At 52.7% G+C, this 12,721-nt stretch overlaps 1 protein-coding gene across 2 annotated transcripts in view; it reads left to right on the top strand.

The window, feature by feature from the left end:
• Positions 1-12,721, top strand: part of pde10a (phosphodiesterase 10A) — a 1,307,205-nt gene that overhangs the window by 425,068 nt on the left and 869,416 nt on the right. Inside the window, exon 1 of one of the 2 annotated variants that reach the window (XM_072507751.1) lies at positions 4,410-4,465. The exons of the other annotated variant lie outside the window; for it this stretch is intronic. Within the exon in view, the coding sequence (XP_072363852.1) occupies positions 4,441-4,465 (25 nt within the window). The 5' untranslated portion in view covers positions 4,410-4,440. Of the gene's footprint in view, positions 1-4,409; positions 4,466-12,721 lie in introns of those variants that run through there. 2 annotated transcript variants of the gene reach the window in all.

Genomic DNA, 12,721 nt, shown 5'->3' on the forward strand with positions numbered 1-12,721 from the left:
CATGTTATCCTTTGGGATTCTTTTTTTGAAGTTGATGCAAAAATCTGGGGTGGAAAACGCAAATCAATGTTGGATTAAAGGACATGATTAAGATACAACTTTTTCGGGGGAAAAATACTTGAACTGTATTTGAATCGAACGCGATTATCCTTGCATCTGTTGGGTGTGCACATCAAATGAAATTACGAGAGTCCATATTTTTAAAAAATCGAAGTGTTGAACTTCGTAACATTTTGAATTAGATGGGATCATTAACTTTACATTTTCAGTGCACCGAAACTCAAAATGGCATATTGCGTGTTAATGTGAACACAAAAGCTTCCTGCCTGTCACAGCAGAGCTTTGAGGGCTTATTCAACATGGACTAACAGAGCTTGAGGTTGGCTGCCTGCTCTCTGCTAATATATGCGGTGTGTAGATTGGTGATTCACGATAGCTCCCCAGACACACCTGTTTTCTTTATTCTCCCCCTCTCACCTTCTGTAATGAAGTGAGCAGTTTAGTTTAGACATCCCCTGATTTTCTGACCGCCATGTGTTTGGCGCATTCTGTACTGTACATGATCCGATCACACTGCAGCATATTCAGAAGAAAACGTGTTTTGTAAAAGACCGAAAAAGGTTTGTTTTGCAAGGTTAGAAACCACGATCTCACCGAGTCCCTCTTTAAAAGCCAGGCAGATATTGGATGAACACCTCTCTCCGGGCAGTTTATTTATAAATTGGGCACTTATTACACCCCCCCCCCCCCCCGCCAAAAAAATAATAATTACAAATAAAACTGTATGACTGCTGCGTTTCGGAGATGTGGTGATTTATTGCAATAAGGAGCAGCAATGCTGTTGGCTCCGCCGCTGAGTCCTCCTGCGGGAACACTCGCTGCGACGATTGAAGCTGGCTGCAAGGAACTTTGTGAGAACATTGAGGAAAAAAAGCAACAGACGATGCACGGCATAATGCTCAATAAACACTGGGGGCAAAGGGTGCACCAAGTTGGAACTTGCAGGGATTTGACAGCAAAGTGAGAGTCTGTGCATAGGGCGGGCGGGCGAGGCTGCTCCTTCCCCCGCCCCCTCCCCGAGGGCGGGCGGGCGAGGCTGCTCCTTCCCCCGCCCCCTCCCCCAGTCCCGGGCTCTGGATGGCGTCCGCCTCCCAGCAACAGGCCCGCCCTTTCACCACCCTCCTCCCACAGCAGCATCACTGCTGCCAGCAGCGCCCCGGTCTCTCCCACTCCAGCAGCCGGCAATCTCCGGCATCAACTGCCTCCTCGGGATTAAAAGGAGCGGGAAACGGAGGATAGAGCCCCCCCTCCCCTCGCCTCCGGAACCGGCCGCCAGCAGGCACACATGGAGGAGACAGCGGAGTCCTCCCCGGGCTGCCTGCGGAGATTTGCCACCTGCCTCCTCAACCACAGTAGGTTTCCTCATCCAGCCCTCGCCCGGAGGAGAAAATGGGAAGGGAGGAATCAGGAGAAGAGGAACGTAGGGTATTAGGAGGGAAGGTTTTCGGGGCAGGGAAGGATATGGGAGGGGCTGGCCATCAGGAGGAGGGATGGGGATGAGAGTGGGAAGGAATGAGGGGGAGCGAAGGGTGTTAGAGGGGAGGAAGGGGTGGGGAGGGTAGAGGGAGAGAGGATGGCGGTGGGGGAGAGGATAGAGGGGGTGTGAGATAGGATAGAGGGGAAGGTGATAGTGGGAGGGGAAGGGGATAGAATGAGGGAGGGGGTGAGGATGGAATGTGGGGGAGGGACTCGGGGAGAGGGCTATCAGTCGGAGGGATAGGATTGTGGTGGAGGGAGTGATGGAGAAAGAGGGAGGGGAGGAATAGAGGAGGAAGAGCGGTGGAGTATGGGGAGAGAATAGAGACAGGGAAGGGTTGGAAGGGGAGGGTATGTGGGGGGATAACGGGGGGGTGAGGGGTGGAGTGGGGTGTGGCCTGTTGGAGAGAGGAGAGGAAGAGAGACAATGTATTATTGTCGCAATAGACTTACATTAACACCAATGAAGTTATGAGAGGAATGGAGTGGGGGGGGGGGAGAGGGGGATGGAGCCGGTGGGGAAGGAGGGCAGGGATAATTGATAGGGGGGAAGGTGATGGTGGAGGGAATGGGGAGGAAGGGATCAGAGGGTAGGAAGAATATCACGGGGTAGGAAGGGGAAAGGAAAGTGTGAGGGAAGTTCGGAAGGGGATCAGGGGGAAGGGGTCACCTGGGGTTGGGGGGAGGGGGTCACCTGGGGCTGGGGGAAGAGGGTCACCTGGGGCTTGTGGGAGGGGGTCTCCTGGGGTTGGGAGGAGGGGGGTCACCTGGGGCTGGGGGAGGGGGTCACCTGGATTTGGGGGGAAGGGGGTCATCTGGGGTTGGGCGGAGGGGGGTCATCTGGGGTTGGGGGGAGCGCGCCCACCTGGGTTTGGGGGAGGAGGATCACGGGTTGGGGAGGGGGTCATCTGGGGTTGGGGAGGGGGCTCACCTGGGGTTGGGGGGGAGAGCGGTCACCTGGGGGAGGGGGTCACCTGGGGTTGGGGGGAGAGTGGTCACCTGGGGTTGGGGGAAGGGGGGTCACCTGGTGGGAGAGGGTCACCTGGGGTTGGGGGAGGAGCGTCATGGGTTGGGGATCATCTGGGCGAGGGGGTCACCTGGTGTTGGGTGGAGGGGGGTCATCTGGGGTTGGGGCTGGGGGAGGGGTTTATCTGGGGTTGGGGGGAGGATGTCACCTGGGGTTAGGGGGAGGATCACAGGTTGGGGAGGGGGTCACCTGGGGTTGGGGGGGAGAGCGGTCACCTGGGGTTGGGGAAGGGGGGTCACCTGGGGTAGGGGGAAGGGGGGTCATCTGGGGTTGGGGGAGCGCGGTCACCTGGGGTTGGGGGAAGGAGGGTCACCTGGGGTTGGGCGGAGGATGTCACCTGGGGTTGGGGGGAGAGCGGTCACCTGTGGATGGGGGAAGGGGGTCTCACCTGGGGTTGGGGGGGTGGGGGATCACCTGGGGTTGCGGGGAGGGTCACGGGTTGGGTGAGAGGGGTCACCTGGGGTTGGGGTCACTTGGCGTTGGGTGGAGGAGGGTCATCTGGGGTTGGGGGGAGGACGGTCACGGGTTGGGTGACGGGGGTCACCTGGGGTTGGGGTCACTTGGGGATGGGGGTCACCTGGGGTTGGGGGGAGAGCGGTCACCGGGGGGAGGGGGTCACCTGGGGTTGGGGAGTGAGTGGTCACCTGGGGTTGGGGGAAGGGGGGTCACCTGGTGGGAGAGGGTCACCTGGGGTTGGGAGAGGAGCGTCATGGGTTGGGGTTCATCTGGGCGAGGGGGTCACCTGGTGTTGGGTGGAGGGGGGTCACCTGGGGTTGGGGCTGGGGGAGGGGTTTACCTGGGGTTGGGGGGGAGGATGTCACCTGGGGTTAGGGGAAGGAGGATCACAGGTTGGGGAGGGGGTCACCTGGGGTTGGGGGGGAGAGCGGTCACCTGGGGTTGGGGAAGGGGGGTCACCTGGGGTTGGGGAAGAGCAGTCACCTGGGGTTGGGGAGGGGGGTCACCTGGGGTTGGGGGAAGGGGGGTCATCTGGGGTTGGGGGAGTGCGGTCACCTGGGGTTGGGGAAGGAGGGTCACCTGGGGGGAGAGGGTCACCTGGGGTTGGGCGGAGGATGTCACCTGGGGTTAGGGGGAGAGCGGTCACCTGTGGATGGGGGGAAGGGGGGTCTCACCTGGGGTTGGGGGGGTGGGGGATCACCTGGGGTTGGGGGAGGGTCATGGGTTGGATGAGAGGGGTCACCTGGGGTTGGGTCACTTGGCGTTGGGTGGAGGGGGTCATCTGGGGTTGGGGGGGAGGAGGGTCACGGGTTGGGTGGCGGGGGTCACCTGGGGTTGGGGTCACTTGGGGATGGGGGTCACCTGGGGTTGGGCGGAGGGGGTCACCTGGGGTTGGGGGGGGTCACTTGGGGGTCTCAGGGGTTGGGGGGACGAGGGTCACCAGTGGTTGGGAGAGGTGGTCACCTGGTGTTGGGGGGGGGGATTAACCTGGGGTTGGTGGGAGGGAGTCTCCTGGGGTAGTGGGAGGATGGGGTTTCCTGGCGTTGGGGGAGGGGGTCTCAGGGTTTCTGGTGGGGTTGGGGAGGGGGTTTCCTGGAGTGCGGGGAGGGGGTTCTCCTGGGGTTGTGGGAGGAGGGGGTCTCCTGGGGTTGGGGGGGTCTCCTGGGGTTGGGTTGGGGGGGGGGGTCTCTGAGGTTGGGGGAGGGGCTGTTGCGTGCTGGCGGTTGTGTTTGTGATGGGGGGCCGCCTCATTGTGCTAACGGGCCGCTGCCGCAGCCGTGCTGGTTCCGGGTCGGCCGCATAATTTTCTCCTGTGTTTCGGGACCATTACTCAGTGGCCGCTCCGCCGTTCAGTTATGATTCACACTACCATCCTTTCATCGCCGACCTTACATCGCGGCGACAGATCAGGGCTGAGAGGAATGCGCGTATCAAGAACGCGACGAGGTGTTAGTAACTGCTTTGTATTGGCAATAACATCCATTCATTAACAATAAGTTTATATTGAGAGAGGGAGGGGTAGCAGCATTATGGAAGGGGACTTGGCCTGGGGACGGTTTCCAGCCGGGCGCCAGCCTCCCAGGCCTCACACCTCTTGGCCTGTTAGGCCTCAAAGAAATGGGGAAGGGTGGTGAAGACCAACTCTTCTCATGGTCTAGTCAGTCTTTATGAGGCGGAAATAATAACGACAACGATTTACAACCAAAAAATAATTATCACTCCTCATACAATGAAGGTATTTTGTTTTAGCCGCTTCATACAGAAGCAACACGTGTACCCCAAGTTGCTGACAATTCGAAAGGATCTTTTTCGGTTGTGAGAAATTGACTGAGTTTGATGTTTATCAGAGAATACCCACAATGCAGAAGGAGGCCATTCGGCCCATCGAGTCTGCACCGACCTCCGAAAAAGCACCCCACCCAGGCCCACTCCACCCCCTGCCCCCCACTCTCTTACCTTTGGACACTGAGGGACAATTTGGCATGGATCAGGATCTGGGCATATATGTGGACTGTGGGAGGAAACTGGAGCACCCGGAGGAAACCCACGCAGACACGGGGAGAACGTGCAAACTCCACACAGTCACCCAAGGTCAGAATCGAACCTGGGTCCCTGGCGCTGAGACAGCAGTGCTAACCATGTGCCACCCCATGCCTCCCTCTTGTGAATTAATTATTTTTTAAAGAGAAAATTTAGAAGTGGAAATGTTGTCATTAACATTAGTTAACTGAAATGTTGACAGAGTAATATTTAATATTTGGAAACCTGAGATCCAAAAGCAATTTGGCAGTAGTCTTCACTGTTGCATGTTTTTAGCGTTGATTCTTTCAGAGGGTCTATAGCCCAGGAACTTCAGTTACTTATATATTGTCAGTGTTCTTATTATGCGTTTTATATTTGCAATGATTTGCAAAAAAGTCAATAAAACATAGACAGTGCTTGGAGATGAACAATTAGGTCAACATATAATTTATTTTTCTTTGGGATAGCATTGGTAACATTTTAGCAGTTTTGAAAATTTGTGATGGGGAACTGGGTGTTGCAGGCTGGTCTAGTATTTATTGACCATCCCTAATTGCCCTTGAACTGAGTGGTTTGCTAGGCGATTTTAGGAGCCAATGACATTGCTGCGGCACTAGAGTTACATGCCATCCAGGTAAGGATGGCAGATTCCCTTCTCTCAAAGGACATTAGTGAACCAAATGAATTTTTATGGTCACCATTAGATTTAAGTCCAGATTTTGTATTGAATTCAAATTTGACCATTTACTGGATTTGGATTTGAACCCTTTTCCCCAGAACCTGGATTACAAGCCCAATGACAATACACTGCGCCACCACCTCGTAAAAGTCCTCATCAACCAGGGATTTATATTTCAAGTATTTGTACATTTCAATGTCGCATTTTCACAAGCTTATTGAAGATATACGTAGGAAATTCTCTAAACTTGAAAGCATTAATTCTTTGCTGGATAGAATTTTGTATCTGTACCTCAACATATGGGATTTATAAAGAGCCTCACAAACTGGATGGACTACCACAAAGATGAACTGCACCTCCAGAGCAAGATTAACATGGAGGTCCATGGTCGTCAATGCCCTCTTGGGGCACTCCATCCACTCCAATGGGTTCTGAAATCGCTGATTTATCCAGTGCGCAATCTACAGACCCTGCCACATACAGGACAGGTGGTGCTTGGAGGATTTGGTGGATGAGTTGTTGGGAGGTTTGTGTGCTCTTTCTGAAGTCTGTCATGGCCGCTGTGTGTTACTGTGAAATCTCTGTTTGGTTGCTTTTCTGAATGAATCTTCTCCATTTTGGTCAGTCACAAACCAGGCACTCCCATGAGTCAGCAGGATGTTGGACCTCTTTATAGATATCCTCCAAAGCTTTCCTGAAGTATTTCTGTTGTCCTCCTGGGACAACCAAGTTCAGCAGCTGCTGAGGGAATCCAATGTCAAGTGTACGAATGGCATATCCTGGCCAGTAGAGCTGTTTTTGCGTGATTGGTGCCTCAATGCTGGTTGTGTTGGCTTGGGAGAGGACATTGCTGTTGGACTGCCTTTACTGCCACCAAATCTTTAGGATCATGGTGGTATTTTTCCAGAGTTTTGCAGTGCCTGCAAATAGGTTGCCCAAGCCTCTGAAGCATATAAGAGCAAAAGAACACAGTGCCCATATAAACCATTACCTTGGTCTCGGGTTTGAGATCCTGGACATCAAATACACACAACCTGAACTGGCACATTGGTCTATTCCTACCTTCAATGGCAGGAGGCTTCCAATATATGGAAGCTGGTTCATGTCTACCACGATCTCACCATTGATCTTAATCAATGGGATTAGGTGCTGTGCTGTATGAGCTGGTTGAAGGACAACCTTCGTTTTTCTGGGTGTTGAGTGAAAGGTCCATTTTCTCATGTGCCCAAGTCATTCTCAACTCCTTCTCTGAAACATATGATATGACTCATCTGGTTGAACCTGAAAGTTTTCTTCAGATTTAAAATTTCGATCTACTTACGAATGGTTCCAGACCCTGACATTATGCTATTACTAGTGGGCAAATACTGTTGGTTGTCTTGAAGTTCCTGTATGTAATTTTGCTGAAGCTGATTGTTTTAAAATAAATAGCTTCAGTATTTCATTCAAATAGTCCTTGCTGTGATTTCAAGTTTACAAGGAGAAAGCCAGGAAGAGCATTTTGTCATTTCTATCATCATTGCTATATGCATAATATCAATAACATTAAATTTCAACACAAAGGGAACAATGATCTGTATAACATCCAGTGGGTATGGTCTTTGGCATCTCCTTGATATAGAATATGCCCTAATTTTTGTAAAAAGAATGCCATGTCAACTGCCTCAACCGCAGTTAGAGTTTCAGCAGCCAGAGTACTTTTTGATCATTCTTCTTATTTTCTTGACTTCCCAAACCAAAGGGCAATATTTCTCGCTTTCTTCCCTAAGAAATGTTACAAAACAGACTACACAAAAACTCACCAAAAAGGTTTGCATGAGGGGGATCACCCAAAGATGGAAATTTCAGCACACATTTCTCCATATCTATTTATTTTGACATTTTTGCCTGTAAAATGCCCTCAAGCTTCGGATGGTTCAATGAAAATGAAAATTGCTTATTGTCACAAGTAGGCTTCAAATGAAGTTACTGTGACAAGTCCCTTGTCACCACATTCCAGCACCTGTTCAGGGAGGCTGGCCGTGTGCTGGCCTACTGTGGTTTACTTTCAAAGCCAGCAATTTAGCCCAGTGTGCTAAACAGCCCCTCAGTGCAACACTTGGTTCTGAGACATCAAAACTTGCATCCGGCCCTGCCTGTGTGCCCAGCCAGTTTAACTGTCCCAACTATTTGCAGTTGCTCTGTGTCAGCTTTGAAAGTATCTACATCCTTTTGTGGTCAAAAGGACAAAAAATATTTAAAATTAGCTTTCCTGCTAATAATAATAATCACTTATTGTCACAAGTCGGCTTCAATGAAGTTACTGCGAAAAGCCCCTAGTCACCACATTCCGGCACCTGTTCGGGAAGCTGGTACAGGAATTGAACCCACAGCTGCTTACATTGTTCTGCATTGCAAGCCAGCTATTTAGCCCACTGTGGTAAATCAGCCCCGACTGTGGGTTGTTTGCTGTGGGCAAGTTAACTCCCACCTTCTTTAGCTCCTAAACATTCTTCAAAGTCCCAGACCACTAACATAGCTTTGACCTTCTAAGTTCCATCTGGCAGGACTTTTTCAATGCAGATCCATCTATGTGATAATGCTGGCTGACCCCTTTCCAGAACCTCTGAATACACTGCAACTCTTTCCAACTTTCTAATTCTTTCTGTTTAACTCTTTGTTTAGCCATCTGCCTGGCTTTATCTCCTAATTTAGTGGTATCTATAAAAATGTCTGGGCATGAGGACCTCTGCTTCTATTATTTTGTTGGGATGGAAGTGCATTCTCCATCCAGACTTTGACTTCTACTAATCTGTTGAAGTCTTTCTGGGATACTACTATTAGATTTGGATTTTGGATTTAGGTTTATTGTCATGTGTACCGATGTACAGTGAAAAGTATTGTTCTGCGTACAGTCCAGACAGATCATTCCATACATGAAAAAACATAGGACACACGATAGCCGGGCGGCACGGTGGCACTGCTGCCTCACAGTTCCAGGGACCCAGGTTCAATTCCGGCCTCGGGTGACTGTGTGGAGTTGCAGTTTCTCTCCGCATCTGCGGTGGATTGGCCATGCTAAATTGCCCCTTAGTGTCCAAAAGGTTAGATTGAGTTACGGATAGGGTGGAGGCATGGCCTTAAGCAGGATGCTCTAGACTTCCGGTGGCGGCTATGAGGGAGTAAGTCGCGCATTTGGTGGCTCTCAGACTTTTAGACCTTTTCCCCCGACTTTTTCGAACTTTTGAGCGCTGGAGGGGAAAACAACAGCACTGGATCCATATCTGGATCCATACAGAGTTGAATTGACTTAAGGAGTAGAAGGGAGCGAAAACAGGTGAAGAAGGGGCTGAACAAAGGTGGTGTGGAAGTTCAAGTGGGAGGAAAGATGGACGATGAACGGACCATGGACCACGGAACAGACGGTCTAGACAGCACTGGACAACATGCTGAAGGTCATGAAGAAGAGCTTTGCAGCACTGAAGCGGGATAATTTGGAACCGCTTCAGAAAGCAGTGGAGCGACTGGACCAAAGGCTGGACACCCAGGATAAGAAGGTCCTGGCATTGGAGAAGACAGTGGAGGAGTAGGCGGATTTCCAAACGGTAGTGGACGTGGAAATTAGAAAGTTGAAGGAGCAACAAAGAAGGCTGATGGACAGGCTGGAGGACCTGGAAAATAGGTCTCGCCGGCAGAATCTGAGAATCATTGGGTTCCCGGAGGGGGCCAAGGGAGTGGATGCCACGGCATATGTGGCAGACATGCTGCAGAAGCTGGTGGGTGATGATTTCTTCCCGCGTCCGTTGGAGCTGGACAGGGCACATAGTGCAGGCGAGGCAGCCGCGAGGGGGGGGAGACCCCCCCTGGGCGATGGTGGTCAGGTTCCATAGGTTCGTGGACAAGGAGCGGGTCCTATAGTGGGCCAAGAACACGAAGAGCTGCTTATGGAACAACAGTGTCCTGCGCATCTATCAGGGTCTGAGCCAGGAGGTGGCCAGAAGGAGGGCGGCCTACAGACAAATTAAAGAGATCCTGTTTAAAAAGGTCAAGTTCGGGCTACTTTTTCCGGCGCGGCTTTGGGTCACATACCGGAGGAAGCGATGGACTTCGCCAAGGGGCATGGACTGGTGCCGAACTGAGGACCCATGGACTCAAGTTAGAGTGTTTCAAGGGATGTTTGCCGTTGTTCGTGGATTGCCCTTCGTGTTAGCGATGTCGTTCGGCATGTTTTACTTAAAATTTGGGGTGTTCTTCTGTTTGTTTTTGCCTGTTTGAAAGTTTTAAAGTTAAAGCCAAAGTCATAGTTAAAGGTTAAGTTATTGGGTGTTGGGGGGTTGTACGGGTTCTTTTTGCTATTTTTCTGGTAATGTTGGGAGGGGGGGGGGGTGGTAGCGCCCACCTCATTACACAGTTTGAATTGTACTATTGTGGGGCGAGCTTTGTTCTTTGTTTGTTTTCTCTCTTTCGGCCCCAGAGCGATTGCTCGAACAGGACTGTTCTGGGGAAGTGGTGTTGATGGGCGGGGAGGGGAGTGGGGGGACAATAGGTGGGAGACATGGTGGCGCCGGAGTTGAGAGTCACCAGGCTAGCTGCTTTGAGCTAGTCAACGGGAGCGAGGTGGGGGGTGTGTATACAGTCAGTATATGGCAGGGGTTAGGTTACTGGGGGTTGTTGCTGGGGGTGGGGGGATGATCTGCTGACGAGGGAGGGAACTGAACCAGGTAACAGGGAAGAGGTCGGGGGGTGGGAGCTGCCAAGAGGCGGATCAGGGGAGGCGTGGCACATGGACAGGGGGTGGGCCCAAGAAGGGGGATGGCTGATCAGCGCAGGGTGCCCTCCAACCAGGCTGATCACCTGGAATGTTCGAGGGTTAAACGGGCCGGTCAAGAGGGCAACGTGTGTTCGCGCACTTATGGGCTCTGAATGCGGATGTAATGTTGCTGCAGGAGACACATTTGAGAGTGGCGGACCAGATTAGATTACGTAAGGGCTGGGTTAGCCAGGTCTTCCATTCGGGGCTTGACGCTAAGACCAGAGGGGTCGCGATCATGATTAACAAACGGGTTCAATTTGAGGCGGACAGCACAGTTGCGGATGGGGGTGGTAGATTTCCATGGTCCGGAGTAAGCTTGAGGGAGTGAGGGTGGTCCTAGTGAATGTTTACGCTCCAAACTGAGATGATGTAGATTTCATCAAAAGGCTGCTGGGGAAAATCCCGACTTGGATTCACACAAGCTGATTATGGGTGGGGACTTTAATGCAGTCCTTGATCCCGACCTGGATCGGTCGTGCTCCAGAACTGGCAGGGTCCTGGCAATGGCAAGGAAACTGAGGGGGTTGAGTTGTCGGTATTAGGGGTATTACGGTACCCTGTAATGCTGTAAGACCATTGGTGTAGGAGGCACTGTTTTCATTGGTCAAGCCTGCCTGCTGGTCCCGCCCAGTAAGGCAGAGTATAAGAGCACGTGTCTCCCCAGCAGCTGCCTTCTGTACCTGCGCTGCTGGGGGAAACATCTAATGTAATAAAGCCTTCAATTGTCTCCAATCTCGCTTCTGGAGTTATTGATCGAACATCAATTTATTACACTAGATTTTAAAGAATGGAGCTCCGAATCAAGCCGGAGTGTCTGCAACTCAGCCCCCACGTGGCAAACTCAGCGGCACCCTTCAAGCACTGGCTGGCTTGATTCAATGGATATCTCAGGACAGCCACAATTACACCCACGGAGGACCAGAAAATGCAAGTTCTCCACTCGAGGGTGAGCCCAGAGATCTACACTCTCATCGAGGACGCGGATGATTTCGAGGCCGCAATGAATCTGCTGAAAGGACACTATATTCGCCCTGTAAACCAGGTCTACGCCCGACATCTACGAGCGACGAGGCGACAAAACTCTGGGGAATCGCTGGAGGAGTTCTACCGTGCGCTCCTGGTGTTGGGGAGGAACTGTAACTGCCCGCAAGTTTCGGTCAGCGACCACACAGAACTTCGGGAAGCATTTGTTGCAGGTATGCTGTACTCCCAAATCCGCCAGTGATTGCTGGAGAAAGAGACACTAGGCCTCAAGGAGGCACGGGCCCTTGCTAGCTCCCTGAATGTGGCCTCCCGAAACGCCCGCGCTTACGTCCCCAACCGCGCGGCAGCCCCTTGGGCAGCGTGGAACCCCTCCTCCCCCGTGACCAACTCTGATTCATCCCCCATCCCCCCACAGGCTTGTGCTGCGAGACTGCCAGGCAACCCCGGGGGTCCCGCTGCTATTTTTATGGGCAGGCCAAGCACCCCCGACAGCGCTGTCCGGCCCGCTCATCCCTCTGCAAAGGATGCGGTAAAAAGGGCCACTCCGTGGCGGTATGCCAGGCCCGGGCGGTCGCTGCGGTCTCCGGAGGCAAATCGGGACTGCCACCACAACCCTCTCCACAGGCCACATGCGGCCAGCGGGCGCCGCCATCTTCCTCCTTCAGGGCCACATGTGGCCTCCGGGCACCGCCATCTTGTGCACCCCCAGCCATGTGCGACCAGTGGGCGCCGCCATCTTGGCTGGACTCTCAGGACCTCGACTCAGATGACCACGCACCGCCCGAGGAGAACATCCAACTTCTGCCACGACTTGCCTCGGTGACCCTGGACCAGTCTCGGCCCTGAACACTCTCGATTGCAACGACGACCGTGCTCATCAATGGGCATGAAACATCCTGTCTGATCGACTCTGGGAGCACGGAGAGCTTCATACACCCCAACACGGTAAGGCGCTGTTCTCTCCCCGTTCACCCAGTTAGCCAAAAAATCTCCCTGGCCTCCGGGTCTCATTCAGTGGAGATCAAGGAGTTCTGCATAGCGAACCTCACGGTCCAGGGAAGGGAGTTTAAAAATTACCGGCTCCACGTCCTTCCCCACATCTGCGCTGCAACATTCCTAGGGTTAGATTTTCAATGCAACCTCCAAAGCTTAACCTTTAAATTCGGCAGCCCTATACCCCCCCCTCACTGTCTGCAGCCTCGCGACCCTCGAGGTCGATCTGCTT

This window comes from Scyliorhinus torazame, chromosome 1, assembly GCF_047496885.1.
Source record: "Scyliorhinus torazame isolate Kashiwa2021f chromosome 1, sScyTor2.1, whole genome shotgun sequence".
Classification (NCBI taxonomy): Eukaryota; Metazoa; Chordata; class Chondrichthyes; order Carcharhiniformes; family Scyliorhinidae; genus Scyliorhinus; species Scyliorhinus torazame.